Source organism: Colobus angolensis, unplaced genomic scaffold, assembly GCF_000951035.1.
Source record: "Colobus angolensis palliatus isolate OR3802 unplaced genomic scaffold, Cang.pa_1.0 Scaffold35, whole genome shotgun sequence".
In the NCBI taxonomy this organism is placed as follows: Eukaryota; Metazoa; Chordata; class Mammalia; order Primates; family Cercopithecidae; genus Colobus; species Colobus angolensis.
In genome coordinates, this window is record NW_012116821.1 from 9,975,795 (window position 1) to 10,000,361 (window position 24,567).

At 38.5% G+C, this 24,567-nt stretch overlaps 1 protein-coding gene and 1 long non-coding RNA gene across 2 annotated transcripts in view; one reads left to right on the forward strand and one right to left on the reverse strand.

Annotated features, from left to right (window-relative positions):
- The window catches only part of AIM1 (absent in melanoma 1), a 210,018-nt gene that overhangs the window by 103,914 nt on the left and 81,537 nt on the right, over positions 1-24,567 (reverse strand). Inside the window, exon 2 of the mRNA XM_011952859.1 lies at positions 14,356-14,494. Within this exon, the coding sequence (XP_011808249.1) occupies positions 14,356-14,494 (139 nt within the window). The remainder of the gene's footprint in view (positions 1-14,355; positions 14,495-24,567) is intronic.
- Positions 8,961-15,614, forward strand: LOC105519490. The gene is made up of 2 exons (XR_001002978.1): positions 8,961-9,067; positions 14,373-15,614. It is a non-coding gene; the product is annotated as an uncharacterized LOC105519490 (long non-coding RNA).

Below are 24,567 nucleotides of genomic sequence, written 5' to 3' on the forward strand. Positions count from 1 at the left end.
CTATCTTTTTCTTTATTTGTAAATAAAATTAGTTTATTTTTCATTTCTAAAGGCTTGGTTTAGATTAAGTTGTTGGTAACGTATGTAACAAAGTTAACGTACTTCCAACAATTCCCTTTTCATTCCCTTCCATTTTTGCTGAAAGAAGAAACTCCCAAGACACCTCATTAACAGGCATGAAGTGAATAAATAAATAGCACATGTACCAAACATAAGGAACAAAGGATAAGCCACTGGCAGAATGTTAGCATTAAAATTGCAGAAGCACTAGGGACTTTCAGTGAGCTTTGAATGAATGTTGAGCACATGGGTACTTGAATCCCTTTCCTTATTTATATACTTTGACCTTCTGGTGCTCCTTTCTGTTTCTCCTGTAATCCACCTACTAATTCCTTCATTACTATTTATGCTGTGAAAACATGGGAGGCTGCACTTAGTACTTTGGGTGATAGCCATTGAATATTTACTTGTAACCTTGAAAATATGTGCTATTTCAAATATCTTTTTTTAAAACACATGAAGGTAGAGAAGATAACTCATTTGCAAGATCGGCTAGCAACATAGGAAGGTCAGAATACTAACTTGTTCAAATACCCATACCCCCAGTAATTTCAACTTGAATATCATTTTATTCAGTGACTTTACAAATGACTGGAAGGAAGGGATGAATCTAGATATTTAAGGTTGCTAATGCACAGAGAGATAAGAATAAAATTAAAAACAATTCATTATATTTGAGTGATTCTACAAACCAGAGAAAATCCAATAGGGATGGGTAACTTGCTCAGGTTTAAAGAGTAATTACAAGATATAAAAGACAAGCTGGCTAAGTAAAAATAGAGCAAAAACAGACCTGTATTTGAGAGGGCGGGGTATAAATAACAAGTTAATGATAGCAATGTGATACAGTTTCTTTTAAAAAGCAACATAATAATGAGATGAATTAATAAAATGGTTACATAAAATCATAGATTCTAGAGGTGGAATAACATTATACATAATCTAGTCCAGTTGTTTTTAAGATTTTTTTCGGCAGTACAAACAACAAATGTTTGGAGTACAACATTTTACTCCAAAGAAATCTACACAGATTCAGCGATCTGTCAAAACAGATAGAGATGAGCTTCTCCGAGCAAAGACATGGCATAGAACTTGCAAGCCTGAGTTCCTCCCATCGGCTTCCTTCTTCCTCCTGTTGCAGCCCTGAGGTACCTGAGAGGGATGCCTAGGGCTCCACAGAGCACGATCTAATCCCATTCCCATTCCCTCTTTTATAGATCCAAAAGCTGATGCCCAGAAAGGATGAATGACCTAACCCAAGACATCACAGGCTGTCTGGAGAAGAGCTGAAATCAGGGCTCTGGTCTTTTGGCCATATTCAATGCTTTATACTTCAGTTTTACAGCCTTCTCTATGCCAGGCACTGTAATAGGTATGAATAAGATGTTAGTTTCCCACTCTGGAGAAGTGAATGGTCTCATGCAGAAGAGATGTAATTTCTGAATAATATGGATAAATTACTTGAGACACTACAAAATTCCATGAGAACATGGGAGATGTCAGACAATACCAGCTGGGAATTAGGGGAACTTCACAAATAAGATAATATTTAATCAGAGTTTTAAAGATGAATAAATATTGATTGGGTATATTTTTTGCATTCACAGATACTTACTGGATTACTATTGCCAGTTTGGATAAGTGTCATTTTAAAATAAAATAGAAAAGCAAAGGATGTTTTAAGGGTATTTTTTATTTTTATGATGTATACTGTCATTTTATAAAATATCTGAACAAATACTTTGAATCAACACATAGATTTTGGTGAAATATCACTGAATTCACTAAACTCTTAGAAGTTAATTCTTGGAAGAAGTATTTTGATAATCTTTTTAGTTATTTGAGGCAAAGGTTATGAGAGAAAGCCAAGGGTGAAATCTTCTGCACTGGTTTTAATGGTATTGTCATCACCGGGGAAATGCTTTAAATTAGAAGTTATAGCATCAATGCTCAGAACAGTCCCTAATTCTCTCATTTTCTATGTTGGAAAATGTTCATTTTAAGATTCTAATGAAACAAAATCAAATAGGAAAAAGTTTCTCATTATTTAGGGATCTTATTCCATGAATAGCATGCCGACTTTCAGATTTCTTTCAGATTTCTTTTTTGAGACCAAGTCTCACTCTGTCTCCCAGGCTGGAATGCAGTGGCGCAATCTTGGCTCACTGCAACCTCTGCCTCCTGGGTTCAAGCAATTCTCCTGCCTCAGCCTCCCGAGTAGCTGGGATTACAGGCGTGCACCACCGTGCCTGGCTAATTTTTGTATTTTTAATAGAGATGGGTTTTACCATGTTGGTCAGGCTGGTCTTGAACTCCTGACCTTGTAATCTACCCACCTCAGCCTCCCAAAATGCTGGGATTACAGGCATGAGCCACTGCACCTGGCCAACTTTTAGATTTCTAAGATCTTTGCTTGAAGTCAAGCAGGGCCTCTGATTTGACAGGTCCAGTGTTTACGGAGAAGACTCAAGTTGCCTTGCAGCTGTTCATGCTGGCTGTGTTTGTCACGTCGAGAGCAGTTCTATAACCACAAGTTGTCACAAAGGCTCTAAGCATTTAAGTTACAGTTGCCCATTTGCCCTCCACTCACACATTTTAGTTTTTCCCTATGTTTTTATGGGGATTTTCTTTCATGTGACTGGTTGAAAATTATTTAAAATATCTAGTGGTAACTGATAATTAGCCAATAATCAGCCATGGCATTGAATCTATGCACAGTGACTTTTTGGCCTCTCTATAGCTGGTATTTGACTAAAGCTTCTAAAAGAGTCATCAGGCACAATGGCAGAGTTACATCAAAGGTCCACTAACAGAAAATGACAGTAAAATCAGTAGTCATGGGAATAAACAGAATAATTAAAATACTAAATCCCTTTCCTGCAGTCTTATAATGCAAGAAACAACTAAAGGCTTTATCTGACTGATATGCTCAACAAACTGCCAACATCAAATGTTTTATTCCATCTTCAGCTATCACTTCAGCATTCAGATGTTTTTCAAAGGTGTGCTTCATACACACACACATATCTATACACACACAAACACATATATTTAAAATCAATTACCTATTTCATTAAATTATGGGTTATATGATAATCAGCATCCTGAGAGGGAAAATAAAGAACAGATCATAAGTTTAAAGGGCATGCTTTTTCCTAGAACACTTTACAAAACCAGGGTGACAAACATTCTATACATTCCATCCAAGAGCTTCAAAGGCATCATGTGCAAAACAAAGCAAACGTATACTATTACAAGTAGAGAAGAGAAGGAAAAACAAGCATCAAAGGTGAGTTCAGGCTGGTGGTGATGGCCACCTCCCACTTGACAAAGTAGCACAGAAGATTTAATACTAAAATAGCACACTGGCTTGTTTTGTTTTTTAGAGACAGGGTCTTTCCCTATCATCCAAGCTGGAGTGTACCAGTGCCATCCTAGCTGACTGAACCTTGAACTCCCCGGCTCAAGAGATCCTCCCGCCTGAGCCTCCCAAATAGCTAGGACTACAGGCATGGCCCACCTTGCCTGGCTAATTCTTAAAATCTTTTGTAGAGATCTTTCGTAGGGTCTTGCCCAGGCTGGTCTCAAACTCCTGGCCTCAAGCAATCCTCCCGCTTTGGCTTCAGAAAGTTCTGGGATCACAGATGTGAGTCACCGAGCCTGTCCACATTAGCTTTTACAAACGAGAATTGGGGATAATGAGTAAAGTCTGGGTTAAGACCTTGAATCACCACTCAATCTTAAGACAACATCACCTGTCAAGTCCAGCATACACAAAGCAATTATGCGCTGTTGATGTAGAATCTTAAACTAATTATTCCACTTCTCAAAACATCTTTATGTGATTTATTACCATCTGATTCAAATAATAACTTGGTATGCTGCAAATGAGCCCAGACCAAAGGAAAGTGGCTTTTGAGAGAATATAAAGTAGCTTGCTTCTTTCTTCAGCATTAGAGTTTCTGAAAAACTTGGTGTGAGACAGGGCTAAGTGTCAGAGAACGTAACCCAGTAGGAACTACTTTTACTTACTTTGCTAGTTAAACTCTAACCAATTGTGAAAACATTGTTTAAGACTCAGAAAAGGCTGGATGCCGTGGCTCACGCCTGTAATCCCAGCGCTTTGGGAGGCCGAGGCGGGCGGATCACCAGGTCAGGAGATCGAGACCACGGTGAACACCGTCTCTACTAAAAATACAAAAAATTAGCCGGGCGTGTGGCGGGCACCTGTAGTCCCAGCTACTTGGGAGGCTGAGGCAGGAGAATGGTGTGAACCCGGGAGGCAGAGCTTGCAGTGAGCCCAGACTGTGCCACTCACTCCAGCCTGAGCGACACAGCGAGACTCCGTCCCCCACCTCCACGCCAAAAAAAAAAAAAAAAAATCAGAAAAAAAATAGCTAAATGAGTATCTTAATAGTTGCCAGGATATTTTCAAATATATGAGACTGAAATATTTAATCTTGCATAATAGTAATACATGTTGATTCACAATCATATACCTCATACTCAAACATCACTAGAGAAATATTGGACAAATCAATGACTCAGAAGGATTTCCTCAGCAAGGACTTACCTCAAGATCCCGGTCATAGTACCTGTTTCTGGGATTTTCATGTCTATTCCAGGAGTCAGGACGCCTATGCCGAGAGTCAATGTTTCTGCTGCGATTGTTAGCACATCCATTGCACCTGCCACAGCCACACCCACAGCAGGTTGAACCCCCCATGGAGGTTCTGGATGGATCAGCCTTCCGATTTTTCCCAAGAGAGAACAGAAAGTATCCTAGGAGAGCTGGAGTGCCGGAGCTACATGTGCCGCCCAATATGGTACCAACAGTCCCAAATGAGTCACTGCAGCCAGTGGCCTTTTTTCTTGGCAATAGATGGTATTTCCCCCAGTGAGGGATTTCTGACCAAAACAAATATTCTATCACGATTAGGAAAGACCCTATAACAACTCAGAAGAAGACAAATCCCCAAGTTTTCATCTCTCCAGCCGAAATGATGATACGATCCTGTCTCGGCCTCAGGAACACAAATGAGCATCACTGGCCAGTGACTCCCCTTTATTATAGGGATGATGTCACCAGAGCTTTAATTTTCTCCTGTACTACATTTGCTGGAAGGAACTCAGCTTGAAATGTAAGGACGTCTGAGAACAATAACAGTAATTACCACTTATATAAAGCTTTGTATTTGCCCCATGGTTTAGAATCATTAGCGATTCCTTACGTCAAGATGGGCAGCTGGTCAGGGTGATCACCACTCAAGTATTCCTGGAGGAAAGGCACCTGTCTTGATCAGAGTTGGAACTAGGATCCCAAAGGATTTAATTTAAATGCTTTCAGTTCCTGATGCTTTAAATCAAAGGCAATTGTAAATATTTTTCATGTTAAGAGCAAGAAAGTTACTTTAACAAAGGGATTGAAGGCCCGGCACAGTGGCTCCCCCCTGTAATTCCAGCACTTTGGGAGGCTGAGGGGGGCAGAGCACGAGGTCAGGAATTCAAGACCAGCCTGGCCAACATGGCAAAACCCTATCTCTACTAAAAATACAAAAATTAGCTGGGCGTGGTGGCAGGTGCCTGTAATCCCAGCTACTTGGCAGGAGAATCATTTGAACCTGGGAGGCGGAGGTTGCAGTGAGCCAAGACCTAGCCACTGCACTCCAGCCTAGGCGACAGAGCAAGACTGTCTCAAGAAAAAAACAAAATAAAACAAAGCAACAAAACAAAGGGATTGAAAGTCACAGGAGCAGAACTGGAGTGAGTGAGAGGGAAGAGCATTTCAGTTACTCTTCTGAGAACTTCATTTAGTTTCATTGCATATGAGTGACCACAAAACATGATTTCAAATGTCCCACTCTTGCTCTCCATCTCTGGATATCCTCTCTAGAGTAAGAGCAGGGCAGCATTCTGGGTTTTTCATTACAGCTTTTCCCCCTCACAATCCCCCACTCCCATGAACACACAACAAATTTAAACCTGACTGGATAACATAACACTAAGATATTTAAAAAAAAAATTACAAAGAAGGTAAAAATGTCCCATATAAAAATATAATTTTGATCAGCTCTGAATACCAATGATTATTACTTTAGCACAATATCTTCAGCAAGGTAACTCAATACAGGAATGAGCAAAGAACACGAAAGGATAATTCAATGAAGAAATACAAGTGGTTAATAAGCGTATAAAAGAGCTCAGACTCATTTTTAGTTGAAGAACTGCAAATTTAAATAATGAGGTATCAACAGGTTGGCAAAATGAAAAAATTATTATATCTAACATTCATAAAGTGGTGGGAAAATAGACATATTTACTGTTGGAAGTGTAAGTTGATAAACCTTTTTTCAGTGGACAATTTGATGGTATCTATAACATTTTAAAATATGCAAGCTTTTGATTCAGCAATTCCACTTCCAGGGAATTTATCCCGCAAAAATAACTGACCAAAAAAAGCATAGAGATGTTGTTGTTTATAAAAGAAAAAAATGTAGAAGCAACTCAGATGTTCACAAATAAAGATTGGTAAACTATGTGATCGTACATCCATCATATTATACATATGGAACACTACTCAGTAATTCTAAAGAGGCATATATATAGAGACTGACATGGAAAAATGATCACAAAGATTTCTTAGTAGAAAAAAAAAAAAATTTGGACTTTTTTCTCTCTTCACCCTGAGAGGCATACCAAAATAGTTACCTCTCAAGGTAAGGAGAGAATTTAAGTCTTTATTTTATGTGTTTCAGTATTCTTGAAATTTTTTTTGCAGCAAGCAAATATAATATTTAGAAGAAAAATAACAAATATATTACCATGCTCTTTTTTAAAAACACCCTACAACAGACAAAGCCTTCTAATTTGAGTTAATACAGGAAATGGACTGGCTGCTGTATATTTATATGTTTATTTATACATATGTAAATAAAGAGCACCCATAGTCAGTGCCTCAAAGAAGACAACACATTACTTGTGGTGGAAAGCAAAACACACCACTCACTGAGCTTTCCTGTTCCATCCTGGTGACCATAATACCTTCAAATGGAAACATCACAAATAAATATAGATAACCTGGATTTTTCCAAAGCTGGCTATACATAGGCAACCAATCCTTTTCATACAATACAAGATATTTAGCTTTTATGAGATACAGTGTGCCATGAGATATAGTGTTCTAGTCTGTAATGCCATACGTAGGATACCAAAGCCACAGCCTCCAGCCTGGAAATGCCCAATTTGTGCACCTGTGTGTGTACGGAAAGGCAGCTCTTGTTGCACTCAGTAATATCAGATTTTTCTGGGGACAAAGTACTGTTTCCTATGCCACTGTGCTCTGTGTTCACCTGCATCTCGGCACCTCCACGCCCCATGTGTGGGAGGAGAAGGGTGGTATCATGCTCTGGAAACTGCCTCACTCTCTTTCTGCTGAGGTTATGTGTTTGTATTTGGTGAGATTTCCTGCTCTACTTTTGAAAGTCTAAACAAAAGTAAAATTCATACTAGAGCTGAAATGCTGTGCATTTGTTATAGTAGTATTTTCTACTTTTTAAAAAACTATGAATATATGCATTTCATTCGTGAAAAGATGTATAAATAATGTTCCAGTCATACAAATGCAGCCTGATCCTTAGGGCTTCCTAGTCTGACAAGGAAGGAGACTTGTAAATCAGTACAGTCAGTACCGAGTTCAAGGTGCATTCAAGGTAAGTGGCAATACAGGGGAGAATAAACAACTTCCCTGGGGCAGAGATCACAAAAAAGGAGCTGTTTGAGCAGGATCTTAAGGGATGAGTAGAAGACTGTAGCTGCACAAAAAATGGAAAAGACTTTGTAGACATGGGACAGAGTCTGTGCAAAAAGAGTAGAATGGCCCAGTAAGGTAACTTGGAAACAACAGTAGCCTTCTGACAATGCAATCAGGACTGTTTGCAGAGTTTAGAGCACATCAGAAAATCATTAAAAATTAGGCATGGATACCTAAACCATTTCAATTTAACTTTAGTCACAATATAACTTAAACCACTCCTCCATCTTCAGAAAATTTCTGCATAGGCAATACTTTCACATAGCTCAAAAATAAAAGTATTAAAAAGTACACAGTAAAAGGCTTGTGTTTTCTACATTTATTTCCCCCACCCTTATCACCTTACCACATATAATTATTATTAGTTTTTAATGTATACTTCCATAGTTTATTAATGCATTACATATATATATGTATACACGCACTATTCCCCTACTGTTTTGCACAAAATATAACATGCTATATACATTGCTCTCTATTTTCCATTTTTTCCCCTAGGTGTGTTGGACTTTTTACATCAGCACTGATAGAGCACAGAGGGACTCCTACCATGCAGACACTATGGAAAGGTGGAGAGATTTAAGCTAGGTACTAGATCTACCCACGTGGATAGAACAGGTTCCAGAGTGGGGTGGGGTGACCTGATGGCAAGATCTGACTGCTGATGAAAGCAGAGATTTGGGACAAAGTAGGTCCAAGGGCCCAGCAATCTCTAATCACACCAGATGGCACAAGTTATTTGAAATGACATCCCAATAGAAGTGCTGGGGTGTCCAGATGGATGACACTAGTAAGTCCTTTAAGTAAGTCCCTATGGAAAGGTTCTAACCTTGGCTTAAATATTTGTCCCCTACGAAACGCATGTGGAAATTTAAACCCCAATGTGGCAATATTGAGAGGTGGGGCCTTTAAGAGATGATTGGGTCATGAGGACTCTGCCCTTACGAATGGACTAATTCATTCATGGGTTAATGAACTAATGAGTTAATGGGTTAATAAATTATCATGGGAGGGGAACCGGTGGCATTAAAAGAAAAGGCAGAGACCTGAGCTAGCACGTTAGCATGTTCAGTCACCTCTCCAGGTAATACTCTGTACTGCCCTGGGACTCTGTAGAGAGTCCCCACCAGCAAGAAGGCTCTCACCAGATGTGGTCCCTCGACCTTAGAATTGTAAGAATTGAATTCCTCCAGAATTGTAAGAAATGAATTCCTTTTTCTTATAAATGACTCCATTTTAGGTATTCTTTAATAAGCAACAGAAAATAGACTAAAACAGTTAGTAAATGTCCTAGTCTCAGGGTTGTGGGTTGGACTTCAAGATCTGGGGAGGTCTTACTTCTTGTAGAATGATTTCAGAACCGTGCTCGGTGAGATTAGCAGCCTAGGCGACTTGAGACACAATGCGGGTGCCCAGTGATAATGTTCATGTATTATGTACTAGGCCAGCCCAACAGTGGAGGAGTCACAACATGTGGCCCAGGTGATGGGGCAGCTGTGGCGTGAGGTCAATGAGTCTGAGGTCCCTTAAATACTTTATATTTTGGTTTTGGTTTAGTCTAAGAAATAAGGTGAGATCGGGGATTGGGCATTGAGAGAAACACCAGTGAACCTTTGTGGAACAGGTATAAAGAGAGAGAAGAGGAAATAACAGGAGGGAGAAGAGAAATGAAACAGAGGGATAGATCACCTCTCAAAGTGGCCATCTACCTGGGAAACATGGAAAATGAAAGGATTAGAAAATGTTTTTTTCCTCTCCACTACCTCAACCAATGTTTGTTGAACTGAATTGCTCTGCTTATTGACTAAATTAGAATAACCAGGCTAGAAATTGGCAAACATACTACCTCTACAATTATAAGATTAATTAGGCAATGAAAAATGCTGTTAAGACCTGGTGTGGTGGCTCACGCCTGTAACCCCAGCACTTTGGGAGGCTGAGGCAGGTGGATTATTTGAGGTCAAGAGTTCAAGATCAGCCTGGCCAATATGGTGAAACTCCATCACTACTAAAAATACAAAAAAAACTAGTTGAGCATGGTGGCACATGCCTGTTATCCCAGCTACTAGGGAGGCTGAGGCAGGAGAATCATTTGAACCTGGGAGGCGGAGGTTGCAATGAGCCAAGATCACACTACTGTACTCTAGCCTGGGCGACAGAGTGAGACTCCGTCTCAAAAAAACAAAAACAAAACAAACTGTCAAAAACAACTGTGGTTAGAACCATCTCTGAGATAGTTGAGAATAAAGCAGATACTTCTCTGTTTTGGATGATTTGGGAGCATCCCAATCTCAAGAGTGAGATTAGAGATTCACAGATGTCTCCTGAATGATGGGGCAGACAAGCATCACCAAGAACTAAGATTCAGACAAGTGACTTATAAAGGAGCAGCCGTGATTCGGCAATAGTCTATAGACTAGAGTTACTTTTGTTCTGAGGGGGAAGGAGAGGCTTATTTTTCTTCCTAAAAAGCACACATATGCACTAGTAGAAAATGGGAAACAGCGGCTTTATTCAGGCTGCCAAGAAGGAAAAGATCCAAATGGTTAAAGCAAAAGAATGTTTTTTGCTTGAATTAATAAAATAATTACTGTTTATTCCATTTTACTTGTTTGAATGTGATGCCAGAATAATTGAAAATATGACAATTTAATTTATAATCACTATAGTCACATATAATTTCTAGATGAAAATAAGTCATTAGAATTGAAGGGGGATTAAAATATTTTTATACTAGAAATCATTGAAATTCTCATTAAGGCAAGTGCTCTCTTTGAAGATATTATATTTTAATTAATAATACATTACTCAATATTCTTGTTCTTTTTTTTTTTAAATAAACACTTTAATTCATAAAGGGTATCTCTTCATGTCCTGGAAATAACTCCACATAGTGGAATAAAGACATTTTCATTTCCAAAATGAGTTAAGCAGAAATATAATATAATACATATAAGTAGATACATAAAAATAAATACAAAAACACATAATAATCTACAATGTTAATTCACTCTTATATGGAAAGAAAGGGTTATCCAATTCATGTTTGTCACATAATACATAATATGTCTTTATTTAATGATACCACTTTCTTATGCTTTTCTCTCATGTGAAAAAATAGTCTGTTTGAAATATATTTTAAATAAACATAGCTTCTATGCTAAAGCCAACTAAATATTTAATGTAATTGTTTAAAGGAAAATTTGTTTTGTATAAATAAATATACAATCCTTGATTTTTCTCACTTCAGATTTAAATTCTAGCAATATTCTAATTTGTAGTTACACTTTTTCCTGTAGTTGTTGTATATGTAAATTTGAGAGGCAGTTTTGTATTTGTAACTATAAATCTGTATTCGTTTATGCAAGCAGGTATAGTAAATGTCTTTTTCTTAAAGCTAGTCAAGTGAAGCAGTGGGAGTGGAGAAGGAACAAAGAAATCTGTAACTGGTTGTGATCAATTAGTTATAAACACCACTGCACTCAGTTCGGACCTGCATATTTTCTAATTTACTTGAAAGATCCAATATAGTATTGTCAACTTTAAGAAATGTTACAACATGTGAAAAATAATAAACAAATACAATAACATAGAACATATGGAACAGTTACAGAAATGGGTAAATTCTGGTTGTTTTAGAAAATATAAATTGCTTAGCTATAATACAAATTAAAAATGTGAGAGTTAGTTTGCATAAATAGATATAATTTATTCTGCCTGGGAAAGAAGGTCATTGGTGGTCTTTGTTATAATTCCCTCAGCAAATCTGCTGAATCTTGCAGGAAATGCTCAGGTTCACTGGGGAGAGTGGATTAAGAGGAGGGTAATTTAGAATGTACGGCAGGTGCCCCTGGCACCCTAGAACTCACTGTCAATTTAAACCACGCAGAATCTAAATACAGTCAACATTTGTTTCCCAGTAATATTGGCCAGGGTGGTGGTAGCGGGGTGTGTGTGTGGGTGGGTAGGTGGGGTCTTGCACTTCTGAGCTAATGGTTCAGTAAACCTCTCAGCCATGATCTCAAGAGACAGAGTTTAAAACACATCAGTGGGGAAGCGAAAGGCTGGTGTACTGCCTCTTGCCTCCTCCCAGCCCTGGTATAATATGCAGAGGGAGAAAGATGAAGAGAGCAGGGGTGAAAAGAGAGAGGGGAGAAGGGATGATGGAGAAGGGGAGAGAGGGAGACAACAGGCAGATGGTAAGTGGATCCCAGAGGCAATTCTTCTGTTGTAGAGATTTCGAGCCTCTCTGAGGTGGCAGGTGTGGTACAGCCAGTAGAGAGTAGACACAGTGCCTGGCTGAACCCATTCTAGTGACACTCAGAGACAGTATCGCCTGAACCACACTCTGCCTCTCCTTGCTCTCTCAAGTTCCTGTCCTTCTTCTCCCTGCTCTGGCTCCATCCCTACACTGGGATTCCAGTTAATCTGTGGCTTCAAGCCTCTGCCTCTCCCAGGTATACCAACTGGCCTCCTCCCTTCCCTGACCTCTTTGGCTTGACCTTGGGGCTGCTCCTGTGGGCAGCCCAATGCCCAGAGCTTTCTGTGAAGGAGGAGGCCAGAGCAGACCCTTCCTTGCCACCTACATCATGGAACTTATTTTTTGCCTCAATTCTGAACACTGTCACGAATTGTTTCCTGGACTTCAGCAAATATTATAGGATATGTAATTGCATTATGCTCAAATAATTATTTTTGTTTTATATTATAAAAGGCATACTTACTAAAGGACAAATATAGGAAACAACTTGAAACTCTGGCTAGGATCAATGACTGGGTTTATCAGGTTTTTTTTTTTTTTCCAGTTATAAATTATTTCTTATAAAGAGAAAAGAATAAAATGTGAAACCAATTTGAAAGTAAGTATAAAGAACAGTAAGCCAGTTTACTTAATTTTTTAAATTTAAATTCGATTTTTAAACTCAGTATCTTATAAAATGTTTTGTATTTCTGGTACCCTTACTGATATTATGCTATTTTGACTTAGAAAGCATTCTGTACTGAATTTCACTACCTACTTTTTTCACGTTCTAAATATAAGCTAAGAATCTCTTCATGTCCTTTTTACTGCTTTCCATCACTAAGTAAGCTTTAACATTTTTTAATTGTGGTAAAATACACATAGCAAAATCGACCGTCTTAACCATTTTTAACTATATGGAACTATACAGATCAATATATTAACTACACTTAACAATAGTTTACGTACATTCACATTGCTGTGCAGCCAATCTCCAGAACTCTTTCTATCTCACACGAAGTAATTTTTTAAACTCTTAATATATGGTGTTACTAAAGCAAATGTCTTTTGAGATGGAGGAGAGCATTTCTTTCATGACAAATACATTTCGCTATTAACCCTCATTGATCTTATAGTAAGTTATAACAAGAATTGTATTATACAACCTTCAGGCCTGGCAGTGAAACTAGCTCTCACTCACCCTGTGACTAAAGATATCATTCTACTTTCCCATCCTGCAGACAAGTAAGTGCATGAGTAATATCTTTCCACAAGTGAAGGAATGCAGTTAACACGAGTACATTCCTCTATCTCCCACCTTGGAGAAAACTTTTCTTTTAAGGCAATATAATTAAGTCAGAACTTTCTGTACAAGCATCTAGATATTAAGAAGTAACTATTGATAAAATAACTCAGAATGCCTTACAGTAGAAAAAAGCATAAATGCTTCTTAAAGGAAAGAACAATTAATTCCAAATATTGATGTCATATTACTCTGTATGCCTTCAAGTTAAAGCCCAGTTTGTATAAAAGAAAAAAGGGTGGGCAAAAGGCACCTACAAGAATGAGGAAGACACCTGAAGGCAGCAAAAAGTAGAGTCAACTTCATTCACTAAGCTCATTCTTTTTTTTTTTTTTTTTGAGACAGTCTCACTCTGCCACTCAGGCTGGAGTGTAGTGGCATGATCTCAGCTCACGCAACCTCCACCTCCGGGGTTTAAGCAATTCTCCTGCCCCAGCCTCCTGAGTACATGCAATTACAGGTGCCCACCACCACACCCAGCTAACTTTTTTGTATTTTTGTTTGTTTGTTTGTTTTTAGTAGAGTCAGGGTTTCATCATGTTGGTCAGGCTGGTCTCAAACTCCTGACCTCAAGTGATCTGCCTGCCTCGGCCTCCCAAAGTGCTGGGATTACAGGTGTGAGCCACCAGGCCCAGCCAAGCTCATTCTGTATTATCATGGTGCTTTGAAATACAATGTTATATATGATATATATGTAATAATTATATTAAAATAGATTATATAAGTTACTTTATATTATTATATTATTAAATATAATTATATAGAAAATTACAGAATACACATTATAGAACATACATATGATATATATGATATCTATAATTTATGATATATAATATATACCATTACTTTTAAGTATGTGTTTCTTAGACAGGCTATCTTACAGTGCTTTAACTCTTTGAAGGGTTTATTCTCGGGAGTCAAACATTAGAAAGGAAGCATTACCTTTTTAAATATTCCAGACTCTAGAAGTGAGGAACCAAGTGCCTCACTGGTGGTGTGGAAGAACTGGGAATCCCCACAGTGCAGTGGAAATTCCTGGGACTCTCGAACCACATGTCTTCCATCTACTAGCTCCAAAGCTCTGCGAAGAATGGAAACACAGTCACGTCAATAACGCTATGAACAATGCCAAAATCTCAAGAAACCCAAAGGCATATTTCTCCATGTACTAATATATTTCCAGTCAGCCCAAATAATGAATCATTCTTCAAAACCTACACAGCGTTGTAGATAATCTGGTGTTCTCATAGCACATTTATAAATCAACCTGGATGACTTCACCCTGTGCCTGACTGAATTCTTTTAAATCCTATGCAGAAAACAAATTAGAGATAGACAGAGGTAGACCGATAACTAGATGAATAGACAGATTTTGGCATGAAAGTAATCCAATTTCATTTTCCAATTTCCTGGTTTTTCTATGTCATGGTTCTTAAGAAATAACAAAAAGAAATTTGTAAGTTTCCTGAACACTGGAAATAAAGTGGGAACTGAATCCCAGTTAGAGACACGATCTAGACTATGCCAGGAAAAAGGAACCGTTCCTAGGATTATAATATTTATCAGATTCAAAAGGAATGGAAACTAATAAAGGCAGAAAGAATGTTTTATAGACTCTGATGGTTGCCCACCCCAGAACCATTTCCTTTATCCAACCCTCCACTGTCCTCCCACCTCCCCCATACACACTGCCTTTGCTAATAATCCTAAATTTGTTCAACAATTCATCCTCCATATGCCTCAGAGGAAGCTGTTTCCAGCCCCAGTAGTCAGTCAGGATTGCTCTAATCCTGGTGTCCAGTTCCCCTCACCAGTGATTGATTTAGGCAAATGCCTATACATATCTGTCTTGCTGATATTACCACATTGATTGATACCCCCCTAACCCTCTAAAATGTTCATACTTTGCCCTACTTCTCTGGTGCAATCCTGACCAATGAGATGTGAGAGGCGTCTGCTGAAGGAATGGGGGGAAAGGTCTTCTACAAGAAGAAAGTTTCCCTTTCCTGCAGGCCAGGGTCATGCCTGCATGTGACGAATATGATAGAACATCTTGGGACCATGTGCGGGATTAGCCTAAGGAGACTAGATTGAGGAAAAAGCAGAGCGGAAATACCTATCTCTTGATTTCTTGAAATGAGCAGCAGAATTACCTATCTCTGGAGTTATTATTGTGTTAGATAATAAATGTCCTATTCTTCGAGCCATTTTGACTTGGGTGTTCTTTGTTGTCTGCAGTTGAGCATCATACCTGATCCAAGGTTTGGTAGATTTTGTAAGCACAGGAATAAAGATGCCAGAGCAGAAAGAGAGCTTTGAATGAAGAATGCCGGTAAAGTACAAAGAGAATTAAAAATGCAAGACCTCAGCATTTCACAGAAGAAACAGAAGCTGCTTTTGTGGGATTTCTACAACGTTGCAAGGATAAAAAGAGGAATAGAGCAAAGCGTTAACACTTTAGAGGGGCAGGAAGATCTAATCAATCTGGTAATATCAGCAAGGGAGATAGAGAATTTGGCATAATTTGTGGAACTCTATTGTGTACTTTTTTTTTTTGTTTTTTGAGACAGAGTCTTGCTCTGTCGCCAGGCTGGAGTACAGTGGCATGATCTTGGCTCACTGAAACCTCCACCTCCCGGGTTCAAGTGATTCTCCTGCCTCAGCAGCTGGGATTACAGGCATGTGCCACCATGCCCAGCTAATTTTTTTATATTTTCAGTGGAGATGGGGTTTCACCATGTTAGCCAGGCTAATCTTGAACTCAAAGTGCCAGGATTACAGGCGTGAGCCACTGTGCTTGGCCCCTGTACATATTTTTTTTAAAACCATTATTGTTTGCATTATATAAAATGTAAAGGTATATTAACAGCAATATATTTCTTTTTGTTTTTCCTTTAGTTTTGTACTATGAAAGTAATACTTGTGTATAGTAAAGACAATATATTACGCCATATATAAACACATATAAAAACACATTTCTACCTGCGAGGCTAATATCTTCTTAGGAATTTAAATACAGTATTTTTTAAGGGAAAGAGAAACACATATAGCTCAGGATAATTTAGGTAACAACTGAAAAATACCTTAAAGTTGAAATGCTGTCATTGTCTTACCATGAATGTGTCTTACATCAAGACCTATTTTTACTAATTGTTCCAGTGACCCTAAGTTACAGTGTTCACCTTGTCCTTCTGCTCACAAATATGCCAAAGAAGCAGCAAACAAGAGAAGACTGCTTGAACAAACAAACAAAGAAGCAGCAAACAAGAGAAGACTATTCCAACCGCTACGGACTTAACACATTGTCTGCCATTCAAGTACTAACCAGGCCCGACCCTGCTTAGCTTCCGACATCAGACAAGATCAGGTGCATTCAGGGTGGTGTGGCCATAGACTGGACTTACACATTGTAAAAAGTCAACCACGAATGTTAGGCAGTCTGCTCCCCTTAATATTTTTCCTTTTTGGAAAAACATATGTGCCCATTGACTGACTCCAAGTGACAACAGAGATGAAAGCAATCTACATGTGCTTCCTAAGCTTTGTATTGTCAGAGGCGGACACTCCAAAAAAGACCTATCTCTTCTTCCTAGATACTTATGTATTACATAATTAAAAGCTGGCAAGAGTAGCCTTTTCTGTATATTTTGCTCGTGATACAATCCCTGCTTAAAACATAGAATCCTTTTGCCTGCAAATAACAGTCCAACTCACAGAAGCCTGATAAAAAACAAAATATATGATCACATATAAAACAAAAGGGGTAGATTGAGTTGGTTTAACCAGTATAGTCCTTTGCTGCTGACTTCAGTCATTGCTACAGTTCTAGCTGTCACACAGAGGTATGATAATTCCTTCCTGTGTGACTTGCTTAGAAATGAGGGAAATCTCCTCTAGAAGCCACCTAACAGGCTTCTTTTCATTCCTGCACTAAACCGATCACCAGACCAAACCCATTAAGGCTGACACCTGAAGGACACTACCGTGGAGAAATTAGGCACCTGAAGAAACTGAGGTTCAATTGGGAAAAAAGGAGAAGGAAGAGGGTAGAAATGGATGTCGACGTGCATTCTATCCTCTTCCTAGCTTTGTCTTAAAATAAGTTCCCCACACTTGCTACACTTTGGGAGAGGTAGAGATGACACATATTTAAGATGGAATTTGAGCTATCAGAGTAGGAACTTTCATAATTTGGGCCTCGTAGCGTGTTGAACCCTGTGAACCTGCCTGCCCTCCTGATATGGGGGGGGTTTGTCCATACAGTGTGCTATCCAACAGTCAGTTCTCTATACTTGGGTCACAATCTCCCAGATGGGAGGGTACACATGGCCCTGGAGGAAGGCTTAGTTTTTCAATTTAATTCATTAACAAATGGCACTAATAGTTTTTCAGTGCCTAGAGGAGGTGAGGACTATCACAGACAATTCCAGGGAAGGCCCTTGCTTCACCATCATTCTCTAAAACAGGAACTGCTGAGTATGTGTGGTACACGTAATAACCTCTGCTTCCCTTTGACAGGAGGAGAATGATGGGGTGTTGGCTAAATTCCCTTTCCTCGTGACCCAGACCCAGACAATGCTGTTGTGCACCTGGCCGTGGATGCCATGATTTCACAGTTTGCCCCAGGACTTGGTTGGAGGTGAGGCAAGGTCACGGGATGTGTGGGCTGAGAGGGCTTCATAAACAGAGCTCTGCTTCAGGGCAGCTTCTCACCCAGCCCCGGAAACTCAGGCTGTCCCAGGAGCGTGTTCTACTTCCTCTCTAGAGTCAGTCACAGGCCTTCTACTCCTAGCAAGCTTACTGGACAAGTTTGTCTCCTGAAACACAACCTTCACAAACTAATACACAGAAACAATACACTTGAAATCGTGCCAAGAGGTCTCTAAGACCTAAAGAAACTTTGTAACACTATCTAGCATTCGTTCTTTCAGCATTTTCTTGATCTTCAATGATATGTCATATATCAAAGCACACAAAGGTGAACAATTCCACTCCCTGTCCTCAAGGATATTAAGGTCTAGTAGACATAGGGGCTTATCAAATGGGCAGAAATATTTTCAATTCCGAATAATGGTTACCTCTGGAACTACACATAGATAAGTCTCCCTAGCCTAAAAGGCAACCTTAATAAATGTTTGCAACAGGAAAGACGAATTGGAAAGTTTGTTAACTTTTCTTTTCCAAAGGGTAATTTTTTCATTATTATTATTTTAGTTTTTGTGGGTACATAGTAGGTATATATATATATATTTATGAGGTACAAGCAGTCAAAGTATAATAATCACATCATCGAGAATGGGGTATCCATCCCCTCAAGCATTTATCCTTTGTGTTACAAACAATCCAATCATACTCTTTTAGTTATTTTTAAAGGTACAATTACATTATTATCACCATAATCACCCTGTTGTGCCATCAAATACTGGGTCTTATTCATTCTTTCTATTCCTTTTGTACCCAAAGGGTTAATTTTAGTTTTACTCCTGACGAGTAGGGTGTAGGTGGTCATAAGAGAGGCTAAGCTTGGCTCCCTGATGAAAAATTTATGTGCCAATGGAAGCACAGTTTGCTTTGTGAATAGTCACAAGTGGTCATTTATTAATGACAATAACCTCTTGGATAAATAACATAAAACAACCGCCAAATGCTATCATATTGGTCTGCAGTCTTAGCAGAGGATAATTTATTAATTTGCTAATTATAATCCTTTGTACTTTCTTTTTTCTTTCTTTTTTTTTTTTCTTTTAGCACAGATATTAGACTGCCAGAGTGAAAGTTTCAGTGTTAAGTATGGTACTTGATTTTACTCAGACTTAGAAGTAAGTGGAACATTCGCCAGTTCATTCAATTATGTTTCCTTTTTATTTGGCTTCCTTTTAAAAACCGGATTGCCCCCTCCCTGGAGATTGCTAGTTGGTAGCAAAATTAATAATGGCGAGACTGTTTTCCCTTTTCCAAGTTAAAAGAGCCACATGGCTATTCTCAGACAAATCCCAGAGTTGTGAGACCTGGAGCTTATATAAGAAGTGGGCCAGGTGGGGGCAGGCGAGGTGCTCTTTAATAAAAAGAAAAGAGAATCTCTTACTTTCTCAAGATTGACAGTGCTAGGGCCTCTCCAAAGGCCATGAAAGTGGCCCTGATAAATCTACTTCAAGTTTTCCTAATGTTGGTCTACTCCACCAAGTTGTTCCTTAAGCATTTAAATATGTTAAATAATATAAGGCAAGTTAAATAAAGTTCTTCAATAATTCTTGTTTTACAGTAATGTACATCCAAAATAATAAAAAGTAGCATAGAAGTTCAGGTTTAACTATAGTTTATAAGTTATAAATTGATGCTGTACTGCCATCTATTGTCTATCCAAAGAATTATTACTGTGTTCAACTGAGCCTCAGAGTTGTGACTTCAAAGTTACCAAAAGGTGCTTCCACCTGCATTGAATTGAATTATTTCCTCAAGAGAACTTAAGACACCAGATAATAGAACCACTCTTCTGAATTAAGGCATTGGTTGTAAAGCGCCTAAGTTTCCTGGCCACAAAGGAAGGAGAAAATTTAATTCACTAACAAACAGCACTAATAGTGTGCATAGTGTTTCTTTACTGCAACTGCTAAATGGTAGACAGCAACCATTTACTGAGCAACCTCTTTCCTGCTAACATTAAACGCCATATTCGATTACCGACACATACCATCAGATAATGCTAGACCTGAAAAGGCCCCTAGTGGTTACCTGGTTCAGTCACTTCATTGCAGATTTGAAGAGACATTGTTCCTGAGAAACCACGTGACTGACTGTCAGTGTTGAGCCTGCTGGTTACCCATGTATATGGTACTGGAAGCCCAGGCTCACAAAGAGGCATCTAATGACAGTGTGCAGATAGAGCCATGTGAATCTCTCCCATCTCCAGAAGTAAAACAAAAACCCCAAAATCTATTTCCCTTGGGAAACCAAGGATTTTTGGATTTACAGAATGGGTTTTTCCTTTAGAAGCAGTGTTGTCTTCAAATTAACATTTTTCTCAGCTGAATAAAGGATCGAATATAGCAATGTATACACACAGATTTCAGAGTCATACCAGCCTGGCCATTAGCTATGTGATCTTGAGCTAGTTACTTCTTTAAGCCTCACTTTCTTCATCTGCAAAATGGGAGTGCTACATTGTTAAGAGAATTAAATAAGGTAAAACTTGTAAAATGCTTAGCCTAGTACTGCCATATAGTAGGTTCTCAATAAGTATCAGCTATTGTAATTATGCATATGAATGTCAGTTGACGTTTCCTGAATAATAATTTATAAGGAATTATATAGATGGTACTTGGAGCTAGCATATTTATCAGGCTCAAATATGAAAGGAGAATGTCTGGGTTGGAAGATCCCTTAGAGATAATCTAGTGAGCCAACCATACCATTTTTCAGATGAGTTCATGGAGGCCCAGAGATATTCATTGTTCAAAGTCACATGGCTAATGACTGACAGAGTTAGGAGTAGAGAACCCACCCAACTCCTCCCTCAGAGACTAATTTTAAATTCTCAGTAGATGAGTTTCGTGATCACAAAATTCCAAGTTGGATGGGGAAATGAAAACAATTTGCTATGCTCATTCGAGTTTTTAAAATACAAAGCATCCTCAAAGTTATAGGTATGTAAAGAATGCTACATCACTAACCCAAGTATTTCGCGTTGCCAATGGTAATAGAATGCAGAAACTCTGCCATCTAGTGGTTGCATAAGAATATCACTCCTCTACTCATCCTTTTTAGCAGTGCTTTCATAAAAAGTAACACTCCCTGGTTCAGTTAGCCTCTACTTCCTGATTGCATTCACCTTCCTGGGCACTTTGATGGTTTTTGTTTGTTTGTCTGTTTGTTTGTTTTGTTGGTTTTTGTAAAGACGGGGTCTCCCTGTGTTGCCTAAGCTGGTTTTGAACTCCTAGCCTCAGATGATTGTCTCACCTAAGCCTCCCAAAGTGCCAGGATTACAGGTGTGAGCCACCAACACTTTTAAAATGGCAGCCTGAAGGCTGGGAGCCATCTCCCAATGTGCTGTGTGGTGCAGAAATGTCTAAGTTCCCCTCACATCTGACCAGTGGAATGCAAATCATCTCTCCAACAAAGGCTGGAAATGTTTGCCTTAACACTTCCATCTTGTGAAACCGAGGCTTTGGGTGCTACTGAGTCTGTGAAAGTTAAGCAAGGCATCTCAGGACCACTACTATGTTGACTTTGATCATTTCGGATCACCCCACATGATTAATGAACCATGAAACCCATCCAGAACCAGGCTAGGTTCAAGAAGATTTGGCTTTAATAGCACTGGTCCCAGAGGAAGAAATGATTTCATTCTGGGCACAAGCAAAGAGAAGCCAAGGTCGAGGACAAAACAACCAGGAGAATTGTTGTGCAAATCCCCAAGAGAAATGAGGAACTGAGGTCTGTGCCTCAAGGAAAGGCTCGAGTTTATCAAGAGTCTTGTGTTTCATGCGTGATTGCACATGCTCTCATTTAGGGAAGCTGAAGATCATGGCATTTTTTTCAGCTTCTCTTTGTAACAGTCAAGTTGGGCAAGTTTTGTTTTCAGTTGTCAAAATACAAAATATTTTTTTGATTGCTGGAATTTTCCTTTTAAGGCAATTCAAATTCTTATCTAATGGCAGAGAAGAGAAAATGTAACTTTTATTTTGACAGTGTCTATACTCCCCAAAGAAAGACTAATGATCTTACTAAGCTTGTGGATAACAAATTAATAATGCAAAAGAGGGTATTTTCAATTGTTTTCCTTTGTAGCACCAAACAAAGCTACTGATGATATTACCATGGAGCAGGCAAGGAGGAAAAAGCCTGGCAGAATATGGTTATATTGATGGATACAAAAATACAGTTAGATAGAATGAGTAAGATCTAGTATTTGATAGCATAACAGGTGGCTACAGTCAACACTAATTTATTGTACATTAAAAAATAACTAAAAGAAAATAATTGCATTGTTTGTAACACAAAGGAAGGATAAATGCTTGAGGTGATAGATACCCCATTTACCCTGATGTGATTATTACACATTGTATGCCTGTATCAAAATACCTCATGTACTCTATTACTACATACACTTACTATGTACTCACAAAAACTAAAAATGAAAAACAAATTATGTGGTTATAGGCACAATAGTGAGAAATGATTCTAAAATACCAGGGGCAACTCTGAGGAGTCATCTTTGAGCCCTACTGCTCCAATCAATCCACCTCTGATCACTCATTAAGGGGTCCTCTGTCATCACATTTGAGCTTGCTTTGAGGGACACTATAAGATGCAGCCACATAGAGCTCTTGGTTGGACATATTGCAGGGATGCCGAGAATCATGTTAGGTACCATCTTACTTAATATCCTTTATATGGATGCTGAAGGGAAAGATTTCTCTCATTGTGAAATGCCAAGAAAATCTTTTCTCTTTCTCACCCCTTCCTTGTCTTTTAGACAATGAGGTCTGTGTACTTGATCATGAATCAATTTTAACAATTATATAGAACTTTATGAATGTGTGTTTCTGTAAAGCAATTGTTTCTCTTATCACACTATCATTCTTTTAGTTTTCTGATCTGTATTTATTTGCATTGTTAATTGGATGCAAACTACTGTAAATCTTTTAGAGGAAGAAGTGACAGGAAGGCAGTTATAAATATATGAAACCTGTTTCTTCCACCTCACCAGTATGACATCCATCTACCCTTGTGCATTCCAACCACCACTATCCTACTTCTAAACTTCATTATGTCTTCAATTTAGTAAGAGTCCAGTTATTTTCTGCTACTGAGTCTCTCCTGCAGCCTTTAATCCATTCTAACTTTACAAATAGATTGATCTTCCTGATGTACTGTCTGGTTTGAAAACCATCAGGTAGTTCAGCACTGTTTACAGAATAAAGCCCTTACTTCATTGTCTGGTATTCAAGTGCTTTCACCTTCTGGACCCAGTCTAACTTTTCAAATGTAGCTGCCCTACACACCCTATATTCCAGGCTATTTTGTTATATTTTAGCTTACTTATCACTGATGGCTCTTTCTCTCATCTCATCTGTTTAAAGGGCTCCTGGGTGTGAGTCCCTTTGTTTCTGCCGTGGCATATAATAACATCTGTCACATCACAGATGCTCAGTAAGAGTTTACTGGCTGAGTGACTACAAAGCGCTTTCTGCAAAGGTGGTTTGATTCATGAAGATAGCAGCTGCTTGTAGAGCCTGTTGCTATTTATGACTGTTTCAAATAATGTCAATATAAAGCTTTGGTTCAAAAGCACTTCCTCCTAACCACGATAGTTACATGCAAAACAGGTCTGTTGGTTATCATTTTCCAGAAGACTGTGGTGATGGTACACACTTTGAAGTTAACTTTATAGCATCTTTAATATGCATCATCTGCCTATTTTGTTTACCTTTGCCCCACCTTAGCTCACTAGTCCAAAACTCATGCCAGCAACAATTAGTAAGAGTCTCTTAAACTCTGGGGTCCCTAAACAACCTGGCACAAAACTTATCTGCCTTAGTTAATCCTTCCAGGCACTTAAATAATTATCTTCATCAATCCTGAGCTTTGATGGCACTTACACTGCTGCAATCATCATTACTTCATGGCATTTCTATAAGCAATAAAGTTTCAAGAGAAATTGTGGAACTGTTCCTTGTATCAAACATTTTTTAGCATTTATTGTATTTTCTGAACTCACAAACACCTACTTTTCTTATAGATCATATACTCTCAACTTTCTCACAGCTATAATTCAGAGGTTTCAAGGCTCTATTCAATACATTCTTTCATATGGTAGTCAACAAATCTTTATAAACCTAGAAGTGAGAATTGAGTCTTTAAAGGTTACTTGCAAGACCTCTAAAACGTTCCTACACATAATAGGGTGCTTACAGTAAATGCCTTTAGATAATAATATAAAACTAAAAAAAAAAAACATTTTCAATATGAGAGTGGGTTTCCTTATCTTTTTTAGTTTTGCAAAATAATTCTTATGGAGGTTCATTTTTTTACATTAATTTTTATAACTGTCAGTTTCATCATGTTCCACTTACTCAATTTCCAAATACCTGCCAGTTGTTTGATGATTAATACAAAATGATCAGTAATTAGTACATAATTCATAATTGTCTG